A 24,615-nucleotide genomic window follows, 5' to 3' on the forward strand; every position below is an offset into this window, starting at 1 on the left:
TCTGATGACACTGCTATTGCAATTGTGGTAAAAACGTCTGTGTCGTAGCCTTCACGAGATGAAACTACAAGCTATGACGAGATCACAACTTTACAGGGAACCAAATTACTGCTATGACACAATCTGGACTTAATGGCTAGCAAGAGGGAAGTGGTGCATAGTACATGGCCTGAATTCCAATTTTTGAAGTGCGATTGAGGATTTCAAAGGTTCATCAAAAAGACTACTTAATTTCAAAATGTATATCTATTTATTCTATGTCAAATTGTTTTCAATAAATGATAAAAAATGCTTAGTTAATTCTGTCAAAATCCAAAATACCATAACATCAGGGCCTCACGGACCACTACTTATTGACTTCATCAAGTTTACATTTATTTGCCATTTATATCAAAACTTCAAATCAAACTTGCCTATAAATTACTTTAAGTACATGACTTTTCTTGGAATTGTTAATGAGTGAAGCTGAAGAATCTTGTCACCTTCAGGACATCAGACTGCACACTAGGGATGGCAGAAGACCATGCATTACATGACTTTTCAGGAGAGTTTCAAATTTACCAATTTTTAAGAGTCTGCCATATTCTGACAGCCTATTAAAGTACTGATTGACATCATTGGTCCCAGCATGAACGCTTTCCAGTTAGGAGGAGTTCAGCTGCAACATTTACCTGTTAATCCTTTCTTGGACATCAGACTTAGAAAACTCTGCGGTTTGCATGGTCCAAGACCATGCTTTGTACTTCTGGGTGAGAGCGCATTGGTGGTCTGCTCTCTCGCACACATGGAAGTCCTATGCAGACAACCCAAAGATATTTTAAAATAATGTTCTATCATTTGGCATGGATGGAGCGACAATGAGAACCCGTGGAGGCATATCAATACCGCCTCCTTGGAAAAGTTCGTCAAGTTCACCCCTGCAAAGAAAAAGAAATGGATCTGCCATTTCTGAAAGCAGAGTTACAACCTAGCCAGACAAAATGTGATTAGCACTCTTCATGATGCTCATACACTCGCCGGAAGCTGTTGAAACTGCAGCCATAGTAGCTAAAATATGAAAACAATTATTAAAATCAACTTCTTATTTCATTTTTGTTTCTTATTTAAACAGAGGGGAATTAAAACTGACCAAAAACATTAGGTTGAGCATGTTGAATAAGTTACATTTATTACCCAAATAATGCATTAAACAAACTTTTATATGAAAGTAATGTGGTTTGAACTAAATAAAACAGTAAAATTTTGTAGGTAGATACCTGTGCCTGGCTTACCTATGTTTGCATTAAACACAGCAGCTTATCCCTGGGAGCTCTCCTCCATCTGTCCTTTTCCCCAACTCTGTTATACACTTCAGGATAAAGAAGAGCCATTGACAATCTTGGCAGCATTTTGAGGTTGGTGCAAACCAGCTCTAGGCAGGCTGCCAGAGCATTGCACTTAGGTGTGAAACAGTAACCCACAATAACACAGGGGTTACGAAAAAAAAGAAAAGAAGCAAACTCCATATACAAAATGATTCAAACATAAACCTCTGGAACTAACCACTGCATGACCAGGCATTTCCTACAAAGAGCTAAGCCAGCAAACCACCGAAACATTTCCCTGAACAACTTTTTTCATTTACTATAGCACTTCTTTTAACACACTGGACATGAGGTATGAATTTGGACATATCTTATTGAGCCTGTGAAGGCACAACATACAATATAACTCATATCTAAATACACAGCCACTATAGTTGCAGTCAGCTTGCTGATGAGGTTTGCTGCGGCATCCTAATTACCTACTATAGTGCGGACATCTAGTGAATAGCCATATACAGTGGAACCTCGGCTTACGAGTAACTTGGTTTACGAGTGTTTTGCAAGACGAGCTAAAATTTTTAATAAATTTTGACTTGATAAACAAGCGATGTCTTGCAATACGAGTAGTATGTATACGCTTTGTCTGCTGAGAGTCATGTAATCACAACTGATTGTTCTTCTCTCTCTCGCTGCAGGATTGTGGGCAATCGCCTCCTATTCTCCGTCTGAGTCGGCGTGCCTCACTCATATAGTCAACATCCGTACAATCGTATACTGTTTACTACAGCATTGTGACTGTGCGTGTGTGTGTGAGTCCCCGTCTTGCACCCCAAAACACGAAGCTGAGTCTCAGTACTTTAGCAACACCAGCTTTATTCAGCTTGAAACAGCAACATCGCGGTTATTTATTGTAGCGGGATCTGCCACTCTCCTATACACAGACACAGCAGTCAGGCAGGGTTGTGGCCGAGTAGTATTGTGTCCCGGGTATTTATAATGTTCCTTGTATCACCCATCGACAGCAGGCACTTATAGCATGTCCACGATCTTTTTGGATTCGCTTTTATGGCGAACTGCTACAGCACTGGGAGCACTGTGATTGCTCTGGGACGCTCTTTCGCGTGTTGTCCCGTTAGGTGGAATCCCACAAGAGTTTAGAAACTCACTCACACCAGCCATGATTCTTTTCAAAGTTAAAGTGCAGGTTAATTTGTTTTATGTATTTTTACTTTATATTCTGTATTAATCACTTTTATATGAATAGTTTTGGGTTGTGGAACGAATCATCCGAGTTTCTATTATTTCTTATGGGGAAATTCACTTTGATATACAAGTGCTTTGGACTGTGAGCACGTTTCCGGAACGAATTATGCTCACAAACCGAGGTTCCACTGTATTTTTTTTTAAGAAACAACTGCTTGCAGAAAATAGTACTATATTTAGACAGTCAGTAGTGATGTAGTCGTGAAAAAGGCATAAAGCTGCTTATATTTTGAAACAACTACATCTGTTGCAAGAAAACTTTGATAATAATGACAGTGATCGAGATAGTGACAATCAATTTGGATGATGTGCAACATGTAGGCTCTGGCACCGACACGGAAAGCTATCCCAAAAGCGTTTCTTCATCACAAGTCGTCCGATTCATCAGGACTATCGAAACAGCACTACATAGGCATCCTGCTGCCCAAGGAAAACTCATGTAAACAGTCGCCAACTACCAAATGTGCAGTGTGCAACAAGTGTGGACAGTGAAAAGAAAGGTGTTACATTTACAGCACATTCGTCTAAGCCTGCACTTTGCGAGGTGCCATACTCCTACAACTCTCATTCAAATAGACTTTTAGTTATGCTACAGATCAAAATAAAGTAATAAACAAGTTTCTTTACATTTTTGACAGTTACTACTGGTAACAGAAGAGTTACTTTCTAATACACTGCTCTACATTTTTTACGAACTTTGACAGAGTTCATTATTTCTCACATATGCAGTGTTCTGGTAATAAAATGGTCCAGCAGTCAGTGTTGTTAAGCTGGTGTCAAAGCCAAGTCACTTTTTTTCTGTTGACTTCTTATCTACAACCTGAAAGTAACTCATACAGCTACTTTGGGGGACTTTTCAAATGTAATGCCTTCAATCACAAATGGAGACTCTACTGTCTGTATTCACATTCTTGCTAAGACTGTCAAATTAGCTAAAACTTTAGATTTGAATAATATTAAAAATAAGCATATATTTGAATGCAAGATCTCTTCTCTATTTTTTTTTTTATTTTTAAACGTTTTTTTCATTGTAAGGTGTCTGTAAAGCATGCACTCTTCCTGAAAAGATACACACGAAAAACTGAAGCTTTCAAACAAATGTGACTCTTGACAACAGCCTTTCACAAAAAAAAATTCACTGTTGAGTATAAAGTAGCATGATCAATAAGAAAGTGGAAAAGAGCCCATTTAAGACTGCCTCGTTCTACCAAGACTACACATAACAGATCCTAGCAAAAATCACTTACGATTGCTCAAACACATTAAATGCAATCAATCAATTCTTCTTTTTCCACCAGCTATGCTTCTTGCTCCTAGAGGTCTAAGGACATCATGTACCCTACTCATCTCTTTTACATTAAAAAAATGAAACACTATTTCTGTATTTAGCTAACAAATGAAGCTGCTAAATGTTGCATTACATATTTCCCCTCTCATTAGGATTTTTTTAAGCAGACACATTTTATTCAGAGCCCTTAAAAAATGTACAAAATAAATATTATCAACAAATTATTAAACTGCTGGATCCTAGTGTGTGCGCAATCCAACTTTAAATGCAGGACCCCAGGATAAACTAATTCTGTCCCTTCCCAGCCCATACTGTTTTTTTTTAACAGTATAACCAAAAATGTAACACAGATTACCTGAATATTTTTTAATTACAATTATTTTAGGCAACCCTGTGTCAAGTCAGGAGCCAACTAAAATACAAATGATTTGTGAAAATGCAAGATGGACAAGGTAACTAAAATGAGTATTGCACACATTAAAAAGGCATTAAAAAAAGTGATGATGTCATAACAAAAGGAACATCAAAAAATATTTCCCCCCCATCTCTAACAATAAAGGGAGACCAGCTTTTGTTTGCTGTGATGAATGGTGACACAGCACAGAACTATCAGTGTATCAGGATCTCAGTGTAAGAGTGCTCTCTGTGGAATGGTTTCATACTGTTTGACTGATTATTACCCAAAAATAAATAGGGCAGAGTGGTGGCTCTGAGGCTAAGGATCTGTGCTGGTATCCAGAAGGTTGCCGGTTCGAATCCCTGTCACTGCCAAAAGAGATCCTACCCTGCTGGGCCCTCGAGCAAGACCCTTACCCTGTAATTGCTCCAGGGGCGCTGTACAATGGCTGACCCTGCGCTCTGACCCCAAGGGGTATGCAAAAACTAACAAATTCCTAATACAAGAAATTGTATAAGGCAAAAAAAAAAAAAAAGGCCCACACAATACTGCTTTAAGGCAAACAAAAATGACATGCAAAAGCATTTATTTTTGCTTTCAAATAAGATTTTTTTGTATAATACATCTTAGTTATATTCAAAGAGTGGCATCTGTCTGTTTTAACAACCCCAATTCTAATCACTATAAAGTCTTTTGCTAGAAACATTCATAGGATAAGATCCCCAGTTCAAGGCTCATAACTGGCTCCGACTAGTGTCTCAAAATGGAAGTGCAAACCCAACATCTAAAAAAGTTACCTGGTTGAGAGTAAGATGGATACAACACCACAATTATCCACTTGTTTTATCAGTATATCTGACTTGAAATCTTAAACTAAGGTTGTACAGTATATTGGTTTGATAAGCACCCAGATTTTAAAACAGTATGGTATGGTACTAGCAATTCAGGATTTCCGGTACCAGAAATAAACATAAGCTTTCCTGTCAGCCTCCGACCCCCATTCACATTCCCTCAAAACACAATAGTGAAAACACAGAAAAACACTCCCTCTGTAGACTTGACAAAATAAACCCACAGGCTTCGACAAGATCATTGTTTCGACGATTGTACACTTCACACTATCAGAGAGGCTGATCAGGGAGGATGGAGTAAGAAGAGGGATTTCAGAGTCATCCGTTTGCCACGGAAACGTTTTGGTAACAACAACCAGGTGAAAATGTTAGTACCAATCCAACACTATCTTGGATTTCACCAGCGCACACACACAGCTTCAACTATAACAGTCTGGTTTCATTGTTAACATGTCAGTGCGTTATTTGTACTTGAACATTTCATTCATGCAGTTTTGAATGCTTTTCTCACTTATTTGCTCTCAAAATTTTCTATGTCTTTAGAACCCTCAATTCAAGTAAGCCATTTGCTCAAAATTACCCACCTCAATACTTCCCCAGTCCTTCACAGGGTCTTCTGTGCTTCTGTTCCACTCCGACCACTTTTCCCTCCTATATCTCTTAGTCTTCTTTTTTTATTTTACCACTGTGTGCATACTCGTACCTTTCTGCCATTATCCACCAAATTTCACTTACAAATTAACCAGTTAGTATAAGAAACAAAACACACACACACAAATCTACTAAATGGTTTAAGGTGCAAAATTTTATATATTTTTTTGATGGACAAGAAGATTCTGGCAATTCATTGGTCACAAGACATCCTGTTAAAGGGATGCACTTGGCCAAGACTGAACAGTAACAGTAATATGATCATGTGACAGTTAAATACAATTTATATAAACTTAAAACAATATTTCAGATGCCATGATTCATTGGAAGTGTATCCATCATTAAACTCTCGAGGAAAAAAAACAAACAAATTTTGCTACACGCTGCATTATTGAAATCATTGTTAACATTACATTTTCCTTAAGCATCCTTACACATTCATCTTAAGTCAAGATTGTCTTTCAATTAATGGATATTTCCCAGTAACTAATTTTGGTAATTTATTTCTGTAATTATGTTGGAGGAGTCTGGCTAACTAGGAGAGTGTCCTTCCGAATGAAGAACAGAGCAGAGTATTCCTTTCCCAAACAGTCCTTCTGGTGCCATTAGAAACTAGGCATAGCTTCCAACATTGACAGACTTGGCTGCTGCAATGTCAGAGAAAACACAGCATTACAGAAAATGTTTTGTTAAAGTGTTATACTGCATTGACTCAATCCATATTTTTTAAATTCCTAAAATTCAGCCACTAATCGCTCAAAAGGAAAGCTCACAGAAAAAAAAATACTAAGCTTAGAGCTAGCACATAAAAAATGCCATGAAATTTAAAAGATGAAAAATCAGCACACAAAATGTCATGCTGGCAATGTTAATGGTACTTGCCTAAAGATGAAATGTTGGAATATCCAACTACTACCAAGATTTCAGAAAAGGCAAAGTGTAGTAAAAAAAATAATTGGGAGTGCTATTATATTATTATAGTAGTAGCACACAGAGTTGTGAAGTATTTTAACTATGAAACAATGAAAAATGACTTTGTAAAGTGCACACTTTAAAAGTGCTATACAAGGACTATAATGTGGCAGGCATTTCTTCGGCTACACGGAGCATCCAAATGATGCTAACATATTTAATTAAAACTGGGTGTCACTATATCCCATGAAAAATTTATCTGAAAATAGCTATTTTTCATCCAGGGTCTAATTTTATAGTCCAATCCATTGTCACAGTGAGCAAAAATCATATCCCAGCAGCACTGGGTACAAGGCAGCATTTGTTACAAAATACTTTTGCAAAGTTAATAATACTTTTGCAAAGTTAATATAAGATATGTTGCCCTTTACACCAATGTTTATTGAATTCCATGCACATAGTTATTTATTATTTTAGTCCACTTTCATCAGATACAGGAATATGCAGACAGCACATATTGTTTATCAGGCATGCTTCACATTTTTACTGCATTTATGATGCTGACTTTGTATTAATAGTTTCCACATTTCTAATTTTTAAAGCAAACTTCTTTTAGGGAAGTAAAATAAATAAATAAATAGATACAGAATCAATGCCTTAAGGAGAGTAGCAAAAAAAAAAAAAATTCTGTCTCTCAAAAGTGTCGTAAATTTACCCTAAAAACAATAATTATAAGCAAAGGTTTACGAATTATGAAAGTGCTTAGGTCTGACATGCCAAGTGTCTACGTTTGGAAGGGTGTACCTGAATGGCCTTTTCACCTCAGACAGTAGTTGGCATTAGCTCAATTTTTTTGTTTGTTTTAATATGAACAATATCAATGGAGTAGAAGGTACAACATTAGGGCTGAAGACATTACCTAGTACAGGTAAAAGTAAAAATGACAGGCAACTGGCAAATGCAAGCTAGATTCTGGGCCTCCTCATGACCTTAGTTGTACATACCTCATGTGCCTTAAAAGTATACTTATTACGTGTAAGAACCAAATAATTATACAGTACATTGGGTATTATAGAGCAGAAAAAGTGTGTCAATTGATATTTGGGAGTAAATGACAGTTAAAGAGTTTTCTCCAGTTTGTTCAATGCACAAACTATACCATGACACCACTAATATGCTCCTATTATTGGCCTTTCTACATACTTGCACTACCCAGCAAAAAGCAATGCCAACCAAAAGAGGCACAACGAAGCATGAAACCTTGTGAGACTTTCTGTCTCTCTTCTAATCCTGGCCTCTGCTCCTCTTTTTTGTGAGCTGTTGCCTAAACTAATTGCCCAACTGTATGGTCTGGAGGGTCTTGTTCCTTGGAGTCTTATGAAATCTATAACAAAGTCGCTTTGGACAAGGCCTCAGAATCCCCCTTCGAGCTCTAAATATGTACTTTCGGACAGGAGAATACAACATCTACCAATAGTTCTGGGTGTTACTGCATCCCACAGTTGTTTTAGCTGAGATGCATCTTTAAAACAGCTTCTTTAAATCAACTACAATTAATCAGAAATAAAAAAAATGCAACAGTCATGCAAACGTGAAAGAATTCTATTAAAAAGGGATGTATATCTTGCACAATGCTCTCCTTCACAAAAACAGTAGAAGTATGCTGTAAACTACATTTGCCAAAAAAGAACAGAACAACTAGTAGCGAGTTTTAAGATCTAGCTTAACACTTTCAAGGCTGTTGTGAACATCAATAGATAGGACTTAAGGAGTAGAGGGATAAAACAATTGTTGACAATTTTTAGGTAAGATTCTATGATTTTAATTTATTCTCTAGAAGACAGCATGACCACAAGATGAAGTCATTGCTACATACTTCATGCCTCTACTTCCTTACAGCACAGCAAATACTGGCCATTGCAACGATCAGAAGAAATAGTCTGCAAGATAAGTTTTGCATATTGTTGAGGACTAAGAAAAGGTTTTGAGCTGCCAGAAGAAATGGACTACCTAACTACAACCAACGGGCCTGAGAGAATTGAGAGAATTTCTGAATTATCCCCAAATGCAAGTACAAAGAAGGATCACCATTTTTCTGATGGGTTTATTTTTCTGGTGCTCTCACATCACAGTTGTGTACATGTACCCAAGTGAGGCTCAACTTCACAGATCTTGTAAGATATGGAATTTTTTTTTTTTAATTCTTTTTAACTAAATGTAAAGCTAAAGTGACTGACACACCACACTTTTCAGTTTTATGGTCTTTGACCATGCACCATAATTTGCCGTATTTTAAAAATGTTGTTAGTGTTACTCTTGGGCAGTGAAGTGAGAGAAGTAATAAGGAAAAATGCAACTACCTAACTACAACCAACGGGCCTGTCCTATACTGGTAGTCTATGTAAAATATGTAAATAAAACCTCATTACTCTTAAGAAGAGAGGGCTATCTAAAGTCTATTCTGCTCAGGACTAAAAAGGTTTATTTCCCTACGTCAGTCTCTGTAGGATATGACCTTAAATCCTGGGAAACACTTGGTTGCTTTTCTCTGCACAGCTGTAATTGCTGCTATGTCTTTCTTGTAGCATTGTGACCATAAATGCACACAATTAATTCACCAGATGCAGTTTCAACACAGAAATATACATGTTAAATAAACAGACAAACTAGCAGGAATGACAGCCTTTAAATAATGCTATATCCCCATCAAGGAAGTTACCCAACTGCCAATCACATTAGTATTGACAATCATATAAAATATTAGAATGCAATGCAGCACTTACATTTCAATGTGAGACATGGAGATTTCTCCAGTGCAACAACAAATGAAGGGGTGCTATAATCTTGAAAGGGTATTTTGGCATACAGTTTATTAAGAATGACAACTGACTACCTAATTCAAATTTACTCTCTGGTGTCTTCCCTCCAATAATTGGAAAAACACTGCTTAAAATTAGTATTAAAAATTTAAACATTATTCCTGTACTGTTAAATTTGTGAATTCAAAGAAAATTCCGGAGGTTTTCATTTAAGCAGACTCTTATTTTAAGCTATTTTTGTAACAACACACATTTAAAACCTGGTATTTAAGAGAATCACATTTACTATTGTAAGATTTATGTCTGCATCTCATTAGCTGGTTAAAAAATGACTATAGAGAGTAATGTTTAATGGAAGAAGAATCAAACTGATTCAAATTCCAAATGTCACACACACCTGGTGCTTTAACTGCCCAAATCTGTCTGTGTGAAATCAATCTTGTCAATTTTACATTAATCTGTTATTTCATAACGCTTGTAATATAGCTATTTTCCAAGTATCTTCTCCAAAAGATCAGAGTTGATTATTGCTTAAACTACAATCAAATCCAAAAGTAAAAAATTAACTGGACTTCCATTACCTGTAGTCAATTAATTGTACCTATTCAAATAAACATGACATATTTGCTTTTATTACATTTGTAACATTTTAGGGGTTATACTCATGAACATAAGTTTACCTTAAAAAAATAAATAATACAAGTTCAGAATCTGCATATTCATATTCAGCAATGAAGCATGCTACTCTGCCAATGGTGTGTTTTGGCAATTATGCATTTCAGTTAAAACAGTACATGTCTTTTAAAAGGGAAATGGGACTTATGCTTTGAAGCACTGACTAAATGACGCCAACTCATTTCAGCCATTGCAGTCAAGTCAAATTGAAATCTAGTTTGAAATTTGTCACAATTGTTGTTAGTACTGACAAGGTGCAGTTTCCTTCCACATCTCAGCCATATGTGCTTAATTGTGGAAGCCTGTGACCCTGAACTGTTTAAAGTGATTAGAAAATGAATGGATACTTGGATGGACATCTGTAGACATACTCATTACAATCAGACTGAATCTGAAGTCTCTATTCCCTTATCAGGGCAGTGTAGGACACTGTTTTATAATCATTATTCTTACCATCATTTCATCACCTCTTACAAATTTATGACACTGAAAATTAAACAATTTTAACTCCCGTCTAATTGGTCAAATCATTGTATTCTCAAAATGTGCAAAAAACATTTTCTTAACCAATTCTATAATTAGATAAAAAGTAGCAATAACAAAAGCCTGTGCATTTTCGCTTTTTTTATCCTCCCACAACTGTGCACCAAAAATTCTACATAATTAACGTGACTTCTGCCATTTCTACCCAACTATTGGTTCTTGTGACATCGCTAATTAGCGTATGGGGGGAAAAACATTTTTAAACTTTAAGAAATATCTGGTTGAGATACTGAGACAACTTTGTTATTGGTTAACCAAAAAAATTATAGTTCTACTCTTATTTAACAAATTTCTTATGACTTTAAGTCCCTGTTGTGTGAATTGTTCAATTCACTCATTTCCTGGTGGTATTAAATATATGGAAGTTAGTAAATAGCCACAGAACCTGTCTGCTTTACTTACACTGACCTCACTTAATTACAAACTTAAAGAGTAAATACAATGTTATTTGAAAACTCTTTGCTGAGTAAATTGTGATTTTTTGGTTACTGAAGAAACGATAAGGGAAAACTAAAAAAATACCTCAATTGCTGAGCTATTTTCAAAAGGTACAAGCCATCAAATCCAAACTATGGATGTCCAGGAATGCGTTGTATTTGCCTTCCATGCATTAAAAAAAATAGGCCACTGTGAATTGGACGCAGTATAGCGCCCAACCTGGCACAGACTTACACAGAGGCACGTGTAGAAGTACAGAAAGACTATTTTTCTTCAGCTGGAGGGCATGTCTTCCCCGTGAGCCCTTCAGCCACAACACAGTCCCAAAAGTACTTAAACCACAGACTAAACAACCTTCCTCTGGCACCACCACTCCTCCCAGGCAACCTCGTCCTCTTCCTCCCGATTCTGGCTCCTGAGTGGTGGATGCTGGCCCTTTTTATAGCCCACCCGGAAGTGCTCCAGGTGCTTGATAACCTGTTGCTGATTGCACTTCCGGGCGGGGATGTAGAGGTGTCCAGGTTGGCTCTGGGATCCCTGCAACACCCCCTGGCGGGCACCCCAGATCCCCACAGGATTGTGGAGAACTCCATCTCCCAGGGAATCCTGTGGGAAACTGAGGCACCATCTTCAGCCAGGGAGGCTGCCACCAAGCGTCCCAGGGGAGGTACTGAGGAGCCCATGGCTGCTCCCCTGGAACATAAGCAGAAGGGGCATCCCGGCCAGGCATGGGACCCGGCCGCCCACCACACCACTTAAAAGTTGATCTACAAGAATCTGCCAAATTGTATCTTGCCAAGACATTATGCACCATAATTATATAGAGGGGAAAAAAGGATGCTTGTTCTAAATTCCTTATTACATTCAGAATAAGATCATTCAAGTCAAAAATTGGAATGAGTTCCACTATACGGTAGCCTCTCCAACTTCCAGTGCTTAAGAACAATTTTTTGTTCACCTGAAGAATTACGAACAACTAGTGAAACATGCAGACCTATAATCCTAAAGTAAAATGTCCAGAAATCTACATATAAACAATAGTATAAACTCTGCCTGTCATTTACAAATGTAAAAACACACACTGGACTATATAAATTCTGAACATCTACGCACCACGTTCTGGGCAATTATCAACAAATGGGATTGCGGGAAACATACTTTAATTACAATTAATTTTTCTGCCAACCACTTCCTAAAACCTTTTGAATTTCCACATTTTAAGTCATAAACTTTCAACTAAAGACGAAGATTAAAGTTCAAGCCCTTTTACATTGCAACAAACTGTGTAACAGATGTTAACATTTTATATATTAACTAGACATTAAGCCCGTTACAATAACGGGCGCTAGAACAGTAGTGCATAAACATTAGTAGGAACAGTCTAAATTAAAATGGCAAGGGACGTCTATTTTTTGTTACAGTAATACTGGCTTGTATGTGGCTGTAATATGCGTCACTGTATTGTTTGCCTTTAATTTTCTCTCGCAGTAATACGTCTCTCCAGCAAGTACTGTGCAGTTGCCCAACAAGTATTTTAATCTGTGCTGGCGTGCAGCTGATTATTGTATGTGTGGCGTCTCCCCAGCAACGGATTTTATGTGCGCGAAAATAAATCTACTTTTAAAAGTCATCCTATTGTAATATCCTGAAAATTCGTATATTTAGGAAAACCCCTGACTAACGACTGACACTTTACCGGGCCAAGTTTGTTAATCACAAATCTGACATCCTCAGAGTGAACACTTGCACAACAACAAACACTAATCCCACCTCTTTGGGGAAGCTGGTCTCCTCGTCTCAGTACCCGATTGGATTTTTCGTGCGTTATATTTTAGTTCTTACCTCATTTACCGAAATCCAATTGGATCGGCCGCGTGATACTTTATAGGTCCCGCCCTCTCTGTCTTGTGTGACGCGTCAGGCGGCCTTTGAAGCATCTGCTTTGTAGCATCACACCGTGCCCTGCGCATGTGCACTTCACCAGAAGACACACACACACACACACGGACACACACATTAAACGCATTAAAGACTATGCTGGTTGAGCCCAAACAGACTTAGCTTCAGTGCATGTGGTATGGCTGAGGGCCAAATAGAATTCTCAACTATTGCCATAATTTGTCACTATTTAACCTGTGACACCTGAGTTTAAGCGTCTTACTGCAAAAATTCCACATCTACACTATGTGGTAAAAGTAAGGAACTCTTGGCACTTGGAACTTTTCTTCAAGAATGCAACATTCATCACTCAAAAATAATCTGATGATAATGACATTTTGCAAATAATGCAAAGATAGACAGAGGAATAACTTCTCCAAGTGGTGACATCTTAATATATATAATAAGCTACCATGGCTGTCAGTTTGTCTATACAGAACTTTAAATCACCTGTACCTTGCAAACCATTTGAACTATTGACCGGAAATTTGGTACACATATACTACGTGACAACTACTATCTGCTTTCGGGGTGATGATTAACCTCCGAGGTTATTCCTCTTTTTATTTTATTGTAGAATCAACTCTTGGCAGTGGCCAGCAGGGCGGCCATGCGTACGGGCGCTATTCTCATCCCTACCACCTTCGCCGTCACTTCCCTTACCTCTTCATATCATAAATCATTCTTGAGGCAGATTGAAGACTTAAGTGCCAGCTTAAGTGAAAAATTTAAGAAAATGTACTAAGTAATTGCAACACAAACACTGACTTGAACTGTTTTAACAGGAAAAGGTGCCGACGGAGTAAGAGAAGAAGCAGCAAGTGCATCAACCTCTGAGCAATGCTAAAGATACAGAGAAAGAGTATGAAAACTATTAAAGTCAAGTGTATTCGTACAGTACGCCCTTACTGGTTACAAAATAATAGTTGGTGGATTGGATAGAGTTGAGAAAGCCAATGCTGTATTTATGGCTTGTAGTTATCCCAGAATCCATACTTTTGATACCCCAAAACTCAACCAAGACAAAAAATGTGTTGCCTGGGTTTCATCCATCCATCCATCCATTATCCAACCCGCTGAATCCGAACACAGGGTCACGGGGGTCTGCTGGAGCCAATCCCAGCCAACACAGGGCACAAGGCAGGGAACCAATCCCGGGCAGGGTGCCAACCCACCGCAGTATATATATATATATATATATATATATATATAAATATAAAAGCATGCATTGGGTTTTTATGTATGAGTAAGTAGTTTTGTATGCAGGTTAGCCTTTCAGACTACCACAAATCCAAAGCAGGGCTGTAAGGAGGATTCTTTATCACTTTTTTTCGAATGCATGGATAGCAGATGGTTAAACAGAGTTAAAGAGAAAGGTTCAGCTTGAGCTGCTAAAAGGGACCATTTTCATTCATTTTTTTTGGCTGCAGAAGTCTTGGCTAACTTTTTATTACTACACATAATGATTTTCATACTACAACATTTCACGTCAGTATTCTTAGCAGGAAAAGAATATAACGGTTTGACTGCGGAATACATTATTTCGTAGAAAAAAAAAAGTTTCCTTTATGACCTTTGTCAATCATTGCATACTGCAGTATCCAGATCGAAGAACTTACACAGAAAAACTACACACTGCGTAGACCTTGTACTGTACGTATAAATTTATTTCATCACAACTGAATCTCGCGAGTCAAGCATTTTGAAAAAAGTAAAATTAAAGCAACTCAGTATCTTATAAAGTAACAAGCAAAATACGACATCTCGGACAAGTAAAATACACAGCTTCAAAGCTAAGCCGCCTTCTACAAATATTAAACATATGTTCTGACGGATTTATTTTTTTGCCTCATATAAAATCTGGTAATGAATCGAAGTGTGTTTATGTTGACACGAGCAGTTAACGTGAGGGGGAGGGGCAGACAGGGGGGTGTGGAGCAGCAGCGGCCATTTTGTGTGTTGCAGTACTACAAATAAAACGTACTGTATCTCCATTTTATTCCGGATCAAAATTAATCTATACCTAAAACAACGGAAGCGGACCTCTCTTCTATCCGACTCGCTTACAGGGATGGGGTTAATGTGAATGCGATCGACTGCTAACTGGCAGTTCTTCTTAAACAAGCTAACGAGGCACTGTGTGTACAGAGGCGAACATACCCAGATCCGCCCCCTCCAAAAACTCGAAAACCTACTAGTTACCAACCCCTTTATCCATAAGCTTTGCAGAAGTATTGAACAGGGGGGGTGGGGCAATCCACATATAAGTGCATGGCTTTTACAACGCTTATATAGAATACCACAAATAAGCCTTGTTCATATTGACAGTTTCTCTCTTTCGCTATGCAAATCTTAAAAATGCGGAAAGGAAATCTCCGCAGTTTCGTTTTCACTAGTGACGCTCCATAACCATTTAGTTCTAAGGTACTGTTTAAATTCGTTCTGACAGGCGTACAGAACAGCAAGAAAGAGTGCACATATACGTCTGAAAAATAAATTTAGACTTTAACTGGAGCATAAATATCGATAATGAGCTAAAAGAGACAATGCTTTCCAACTAACCTGCGTATCCGCTGTTATCCATTTTCGCAGCTTCGAGATTGCACGATTCAAGTTAGGTTGCACGGAGAAAAAGGTACAACTGCCAGATAAAGCGCCGCCCATCCGAGGTTCTTCGCAAACGCTACATATTCTGAACGCTTCATTCAGTGAGCCAACTGTCTATCATTTTCCCCCGTTCTAATTGGATTGTTGCGGGCTTTTTTGACGGGCTCGATAAGCGTCATTTAAAAGAAGGCGTTCCCTTACAAGATACTCTCATATGATTGGCTACTCAGGAAATCAATCTAAATTGGTTGGAGCAGTTGCGGACTGGTGGGTGTAGTTATCGCTGTCTGACAGTTACGATTATGCTGTGTAGTTGCGACAGTTTTAATGTTCATGTTTGTTGTAGCTGATGTTTTATTTCTAATTTGAACATTCTTTTTTGAAAACATACAGAAGGCTATGCACAATAATGTTCCTATTTAGAAGGCCCATTTGTCTCTTTCACGTAAGCGATAACTTCATACGTACAGCTGACAGTACAGAGTTAAAGGATCGTGTGTCTGTGTGTGAACTTCAGGGAGAGCTAAACTTTTAAGTGTCTTTGAAAGTACATGGTAGTGTGTACCCGATTCAGCATAATGAGCGAATCACTGCTGAATTTTACCGAGTCGAGTCTAGCAGACATTATAACAATACGCAATATACTGTGCCAATGAATGACATCATGTCTTGTATAGTTGTAATTTACAATTATGTGCAATTCTAATTATTTTACACTTCGTATATATCTATACTTTGTTGCGTTACTTATAGATAATTTAGGTCATGTGTATTTGTAATTTAGCATACTTAAGATTATTATAATTCTCATATGTATATTTGAGCCTTTTTGTCTTCTGCTGCAACCCTGTAATTTCCTTAATAAAATTTTTATCTATCCTACTGTGGTTTTGACACATTATACAGATTAAAAAAAATGTTGCAATGTATTCCAGTTGGCAATTAAAATTGTACTTTTTATATGTAGACAAATTGAAGCGGTGGCCTAAAACATTTGTTTATATAAGAAAACTATGCAATATTCCAAAAAGCAGTCAACAAAATGTGCTTAAACAGTAGAAGGAAATGCCAGTGTGGTGCACTTTATGAGGACCACATCTTGCATGTCAAAAATCCTCCAAAACAAAAGCACAGAGAATAGAGGTCGGAATGAGCTGTATTAAAAGTTTACTTACAGTATATAGAGTGGAGGCAAAATTTCAACATGATAGGAAACTCTTTCAGTAAACAAATTGTGTTAATGAAAACCTACATTGGAGGAGTGCAACATTTGATTAATATTGAAATCATGTTGTATAAACCTAGAAGCTGTGTGAACTTGGCATTCACATAACTACTGAAAGAAATGAATTTATTCCCTTTCCAAAAGTATAGTTAAATTGATTAAAGAAACAGCCTGTCCTGAAGAGTCTGATATTGATGATACATTTGTCAATTCATAGCGTTAATTGAGGAGATCAGTTTTAAGGTACTATCTGTAGATCAGAAGGGGCGGACTAGTAACACTCATGCACCCTCATGCTGCAGCTGACTAGACATGGCTTGTGAGATTTAGTGTGTTAGAGTGACATTTAGGCTACTTTAAATGGAATGTTTTAAATGCCCAGGGCATAAACACACCTAGCAATTGTGCATAGGAATGTAACGACAACTGCATGCGTACAACATAAGACATAGAAACGGGTTGGGGACCCAGGAAAACGTTCCTAATTTAGAGCCAGAAAGACAATATATTGTGGGCAACAATTATTCAAAAATAAAAGAAGAAGTGGTAGTGCTTCGACTGCTTTGGTCACTCACTGGGTGAACTTGACAATATTTCAGCTTTTCTTTAGGGCTATAATTTCATAGAGACCAGAAAGGGTGGAGGTTTCAAGAGTAAAAACAGTTAGGCAGCAGTGTAACATTTAAATGGGATATACTTGATATCAACCCCCCCTGTAAGGTATGCAATACCAGCACACTTATGGCAATAATTGAATATTGTATTTGATGTATGGTGTTTAAACATTGTCTATTGTTGGTATTACTATACCGCAGTCACTAGCCTGTGGGAGCTATACAAGTAAGAATCTCATTATTCTCTGTACAAAACATTAAATTTGTACTTGAAGATATAAACGTGGCTAACTGCAAGGCAGCTGCACTACCCACTGTGCCACCGTGCTTCCCGATATGTAATCAGATTTTACAAATTACACGATTAAGTGAGTTTGTATGTTTTTTCATCTTTTGTGCTTTTTTTTAAATCACTAAAAGGACATAGCTTTTTTAAAGCTTATAAGAATCTGGATTGCATACTGTTCTGTATGGGAAGCACCTTGTTAATACAAATCTGGAATACTCAAAAATGTTTTCTCAACTAAAAAATATAAAAAAAAATATTTAACGAGTACAGAATATAAATGGTGAGAAAAGACTGAAGGCAGCACACTTATTGTAAGGATATTTTTAATGAAGCACTCCATTCACTGCAATATAGTTTGTCATCTTCTATGTAGTAAAAGTCCAAAATAATTCTTAGTCAAGATCTAAAGGACCCCAAGGTGCACTTTTTGAGTGATGTTTTCTTAGATCAAAAGAAAAAAATGTAACATTTAAAAAACTTTTATTTTCATGTTATCATGGTAGTAGGTGGAAACAGAATTTGCCAGATCTATTAGTAAAAGCAGACAGCCCAGGAGCTATCCTACAGTGCCTGATCCTTTATATAAATACTGGGGGTACAGGGGTACCAGAATTCAGAAAAATACTCTGTGGTTGCCCCCTGTGTTTCTCTTTTCCTGTGAAGTAACTTCATGTGCCATCTGGAATTGAACACAGTTGGAGTTTATATGATGTTCCAATGCCAGCATGACTGGAGTTTGGATTTAGAAGACAACTGAAAGTGAAACTGTGACATGAGGGGTTGGAGATCTGGAAGGGAAAGGCCACTAATCTGCTTTCTCATTTATTAGGTGGTCCAGTTAGGTGGATTTATTTTCTCTATTGCATGTTACCGTAATTTTTTCCATTTATTGCTCTCTGTATTATTTTTTAATGTTTAGAATAAAATACCTTTAGCACTCTTGGGCCCTGAGTTTCTTTAAAGAAATTCAAACTTGTATTTTGTAAAACTGCCTCATGTCATATTTTATTTTTTATTAACCATATATCTGGTTTAAATGTACATGAACCAAAAAGTAAATGCAGCCAGTCTCAGCAAAATCTTTGTATGAGCAGGACTTCCCACATTAATTACTTGTGTTGGTGGCTTCTTCCCCCTCTATCCCAAAGCATTTCCATTCCCTGTCTACAATGCCTTTTCTCTGTTTAAACTTATTAGGCCAGACAGGGTTCTCAAATTAATATATTGCATCATTTACCTTTTTTTTCAGATTATCAAAATGTTTCATACAAGTAAAGTACAGGACAGGGCTATTTCTTTAATTTGAGATAAGCATAAGATAAATAGTCTAATATTTTAAACCGTTTTATTTAAGACCTTTATTTACTGCTTTTATTAAAATTACATTTTTTTCCGTTTTTGCTGGTTTGTGAATAAACATGCTTTATAAATTTCCAGTACCGGCAAAGGAAATTGAAGGGTGCACTTATATAACAAAGGTCTAACTGTAGCTTTGCAGAAGAGAACAACTAAAGGGTGTCCTACATTATTAACCTCATTATCTCACAAAATGTAATTCCCTTAAGCATAACCATTACTAATTAGCCACTAGCCTAATTTAAAAGCATACTGATATTAAGCCACTAGTCTAATTTTAAAGGAATACTAATAAAAAAAGGCTACTATAGATAATAAAGCACACTGATTTTCTCCCATAAGATCTACCCTTTGTAATTTCTGATTTATTTGTGAGAATTTGTGTAATACATGGATTTTTTGTTGAGCATCACCCAAAGACCTTTATATATGGCAGTATATTTTACAATAAAAATTCCACCTTTTGAATAGATTCGTTTAGAGTCAAACATTAACTAGTAGTGGCATCTTACTCACTATCCTATACTCATTGATAAGGAAAAAAATTGTACAAATAGATAAAGATGACACAGTCCATCACCTTAAATTTGTAATAAAGAATAGTGTCAAAAAGTAGAAGGGGAAACACTGAGGTACAGTGAGAGTCAAACATTAATAAGATGATCACAGCCAATTTCTATTTCTCAACCTAAAACCCTTGGTGGATACTACTATTCCAGAGTGTAACACAAATTCTTAAAAATTAACCAATACAGTTTGTAATTTCTGTATTGACCTAAAAGAGCAGATATGTAAATGACATATTTACGTAAGTCAGAAGTCCAATTAAGAGCAAATATTGGAACAAAAACACCAGAAAATACAGGCCTTTCTGGGACTGAATCTGGAAATGACTGATTTAGTGGCATGTCTTACATCCATGTTTGAGCAAGATCTTGACTTCTGCTCAACACCAGGTTATTTACTACATTGCCCTCAGCAAGCCTTAAGTGGGTTCAAAAATTTATTTATAGGTCCTAAAAATTTAGAAGTAAATACATTCATAAACTTACAATTTAAAACATCTATTCACATCCAACAGAAATACATAAAAATACAAAATACTTTCCATTTCAAGACACAAAGGAAAGGGAAAAGCCATTAACAGCCAAACATAGTAGTTCTTAAACTCAATCCCGGAGGACCCATCTGGCTGCAGGTTTTTGTTCCAACCAGCTTCACAAGTTTTGATCTCATTTAATTAGTTGGTCTTTTTTTCTATTCTCTTATGTAGCATTTAGAACAGCATATCAAAGTAATTTTATATTTAAGAGACATTTAAAAATATCTGTATTTTTGCTAGAGTTTTAAATGTAATGCTCTGTTCTTGTCCTCCTATTACCTTAATATTTTTTGTGTAGTTTGCTTTCTTAACTGTATCCTAATAATGACAATGCAAGAATGCAAGAACAGAGCAGACATCCTTGCATATGACACTGAATGCCAAATGGCTGTGACTGCTTTAGTGCCTGTTTCTTTAACATACTTGTTGGTAACTAATGGATTAAATAACCAGAATACCTTGGAAAAACAGAATGGAAATCATTATGATGGAAATCTTAAAAAGGTCAGGTCAGGTTGGGGAGTATGCACTGTTACCGCACATACCACATGATAAAACAGCTCGAGATCCCGGTTTGCACCCCCCACCAGCCGGACACGCGGTCCAATCTCACCACCTGGAAATGACCATCTATATGCCGCAGCCAGGTATTGCGTAGGCGTCACCTTGGACTGGTCCAGCCACTCTGGTCCTCAACAATGAAGATCCTGTGAGCCGGATCACCCTTGGAGAATTGCATCACATGGCGTAGTGCTGTAACTAACACTCCTTCATAATGCAGGTAATGTGTCTCACTCGGGACTCCGTGAGCAACTGCTCGTATGACACAAAGTCAAACCAGTAGTGCCCAAGGATTATCCAAAGAGACACATTACCAAAGGAGTCCAGTCTTCATCTCAGGTCATTGGATAGCATCCATGACTCGCAACCATATAGAAAAACAGGAAGCACCAGGACTCTAAAGACTTGGACCTTCATCCTTTAGTATAGATATCAGGAGTACCACACACCCCTTTCCAGCGACCTCATGACCCCCCATGCTTTCTCAACTCATCTACTGACTTCATAGGAAGAGTCACCAGAAACATGAATGTTGCTACCAAGGTAAGTAAACCTTTTGATGTGGTCGACACTCTCTCCGCAGATAGACAAACTACTGATTGGATGTGCCCAAGAAATCATTAGAAGCCTTTAATGAACTCTTAAAATGCAAGTTAAAGAAAATATGAAACTATCCTCATGTAACATACATAAATTATTGGTATATATTCTCATAAACATTTATCAAACTTAAATCTGTAATTTCTGCATTGCCCCAAAAAGTGGAAAATAACAACTTGCTTAATTGGGCAAGTGTCCAATTAAAAACAGAAGTAGGTTGTAGCAAAAACCCGCAGCCACAGGGTGTCCACAGGACTGAGCTTGAGAACCACTGTTAATAGTCTAAGCCAGTGTTCTCAAGTTCATTCCTGGAGGCACCCTGTGGTTGCACACTTTTATCGTGACTAATTTTTCCTTTTAATTGCATTTCTTCATTTACTAAACAAGCTGCACTTCACAATTTGTGTGTGTTTATTTTGTATCAATCTGGAAATTACAATCTGTTTATGCTAAATTTAATTTAATGAAGTGGAACATGAACATGGTTAGGGGTTTTCGAGTTCAGTCTTGGGGGTCAGCTATGGATACAGGTTTTCATCTCAGCCAGCTTCTGCTCTTAACTTGACTTGGACTTTAATTTAGCAAGCTGTTCGTCACCATTTTGTTCTTTTAAACCATCCAGAAATTGCAAACTGGATATGCTAAACATTTACAGAATGTAATAATATTTTGTGTTATATCAGTAAAAATATATTTGTTATGTTCTGGTTGTTTTAAACTGTTATTTACTAATAAGCACACAAGTAGGTAATAGAACTTTATTTCTCTCCAGAGGAAATTTGGCTTTTTACATATATACTGTACACACACATACCAGAATGACTAAATAGAAAGAAAACTTTTGATTTGGCAGTTACAGTCTCAGTGAAGCACTATACAGTCATATTGCTATCGGTGTAAAGGAGCCCCAGCAGCATTTCTTGACACACTTTTGCTGTATAGTCTGTTGGGGGAAATTGCTCAGTGTTAGTGTGTCAGAGAGAGGATGTGCAGCCTAGTTCATAATGGCACTCAGTTTTGCTTTAATTTCTCCTTAGCTACTACAGTACCTCCAAGTATCCAGAGTTTGCCCATTAACTGAGCCTGTCCTTTAAATTAGCTTGTTGAATCGGTGGGCCTCTCCTGAAGTGATGTTGCCAGGCCATCACAGAGTTGTAGAATATGCGAAGGATGTTATTACCAACATTAAAAGAATGCAGTTGCTAAAGAAAGAAGGAGTCTTCTACAGCACGTCTGTGTTACAAGTCAAGCTTGTCATTGATGTGGACCCCAATGTACTTGTAGCAGTGCATCACCTCTATAGCCACTCCCTGAACAGTGACTGAACATAGTGGCCCCTTGGGGTAGTGAAGGTCAATAACCAGTTCCTTGGATTTGCTGATGTTTAGTTGCAGAATTCTTTCTCCACCTGACTCCTATCCTCTGTCTCACCCCCCGTAACAATATCAGAATGCAGAATCATTAGAGAATTTCTTCAAGTGACATGACCTGGGGTTATATCTATAGTTATATAAATATTTATATTTATAGGGCTAAGGGCAGACCCTTGGCAGTGATGGGCCGGAGGCCCCATCTCTTGGGGGGACCACCCAGAAAACACATGGAACAAAAAAAGATACACAGATAGATAGAAGCAAGATGACTAACAATATTAAAATAAACAAAGGCATCAAAAGCCACAACAACACTTATTACTATAGCATACTATAGCATATTTTCACCACAAAATATAATAATAGTAATAATTCTTTATATTTATATAGCACTTTTCTCACTACTCAAAGATAAATAATTCTTTGTATTTATACAGCGCTTTTCTCACTACTCAAAGCGCTCAGCAATTGCAGGTTAAGGGTCTTGCTCAAGGGCCCAACAGAGCAGAGTCCTTATTGGCATTTACGGGATTCGAACCGGCAACCTTCCAATTGCCAGTGCAGATCCCTAGCCTCAGAGATGAAGCTCAAAGTGTTTTAAGGTATGTCAAAGAAAAAGTTACATACAAAAGAAAAACAAATTAAATTTGGATATGAATAATAATGAATAAATAGTACACAAAAGATAAATATATAATGCACAATTACAGAGATATATAATTAAGAAAAATTGAGTCCTTAAAGGTTTTTTTTTTAGTTTCAAAGTGACAGTCTAATAATAAGGTCAAGACATTATTGCATTATTATCAATCTTTAATTTAATATTGTTTTTTGTATCAGTAAGGTGCTGCTGGAGTATGTGAATTTCCCCTTGGGATTAATAAAGTATCTATCTATCTATCTAAGACAAAAAAAAAATAATAGAAAAAAATCTGCAGGGGTTCCAAGCCAAAAGACTGCCTAGTCCCCACTGGGCATAAACGTTACAAAAACTGATGTAAGTAACTCAAAGCAAACAAAAAAGGCATAAAATAGCATTTGAACCCCATCCAGGGGAGGAGCCCTGGTTGAAATATAACAAATAGTGAAATAGCTGGAGCGCCATGGGGGCACAGTTGTAGCGCTGTTTCCTCACGGTAAGGAGACCAGGGTTTGCATCTTGTGTCCCCCCTGTGCGGAGTTTGTATGTTCTCCACACGTCTGTGTGGGTTTCCTCACACAGTCCAAAGACATGTAGGTTAGGTGGATTGGCATTTCCTTGTGGGTGGTTGCCCTGCAATGAACTAGTGCCCTATCCAGGGTTTGTTCCTGCCTTGTGCCCTATGCTAGTTGGGATGGGCCCCAGCAGACCCCAATGGCCCTGTGAACAGGACTAAGCAGGTTGGAAAATAACTGTTATTTGCATCAGTTTGCTCAATTCATCATTAATTGTCAGTACTCAAATACAATTAAAAAAGCAAACTCCAAAGAAAATGTGAATTAAAAAGAAAATAAAACAGATTTAAATATTGAAAGATAATAGCAAACAATAGATCTTTTGTTTTTTTGCAAATGTTAAATGTCACACTACCTCATTGAATGTGAAATAAGAAAAGGGAAGTGTGCAGCAAATTACACAATGAAATTAATTAAACATTAAAATGACTCCCTGATTGTGTAATTGGTAGGGATAAAAACCTGCAGCCACAGGGGAAATGAACTTGAGATCCGCTAGTCTAAGTCTCTAAAAATATAACAATCTGAAAACACAAATACACTTTCTTTTCAAAAACAATACACAAGGAGTCATTTCTATGTAAATCTCCTCGC

At 37.3% G+C, this 24,615-nt stretch overlaps 1 protein-coding gene across 2 annotated transcripts in view; it reads right to left on the reverse strand.

The window, feature by feature from the left end:
* The window catches only part of LOC114668072 (A-kinase anchor protein 8-like), a 31,513-nt gene extending 15,759 nt beyond the window's left edge, over positions 1-15,754 (reverse strand). For both annotated transcript variants that reach the window (XM_028823692.2, XM_028823691.2), the window contains exon 1: positions 15,642-15,754. In XM_028823692.2, the coding sequence (XP_028679525.1) occupies positions 15,642-15,663 (22 nt within the window). In that variant the 5' untranslated portion in view covers positions 15,664-15,754. The remainder of the gene's footprint in view (positions 1-15,641) is intronic.
* Positions 15,755-24,615: the final 8,861 nt, after the last annotated feature.

Source organism: Erpetoichthys calabaricus, chromosome 17 (assembly GCF_900747795.2).
Source record: "Erpetoichthys calabaricus chromosome 17, fErpCal1.3, whole genome shotgun sequence".
NCBI classification, from domain to species: Eukaryota; Metazoa; Chordata; class Cladistia; order Polypteriformes; family Polypteridae; genus Erpetoichthys; species Erpetoichthys calabaricus.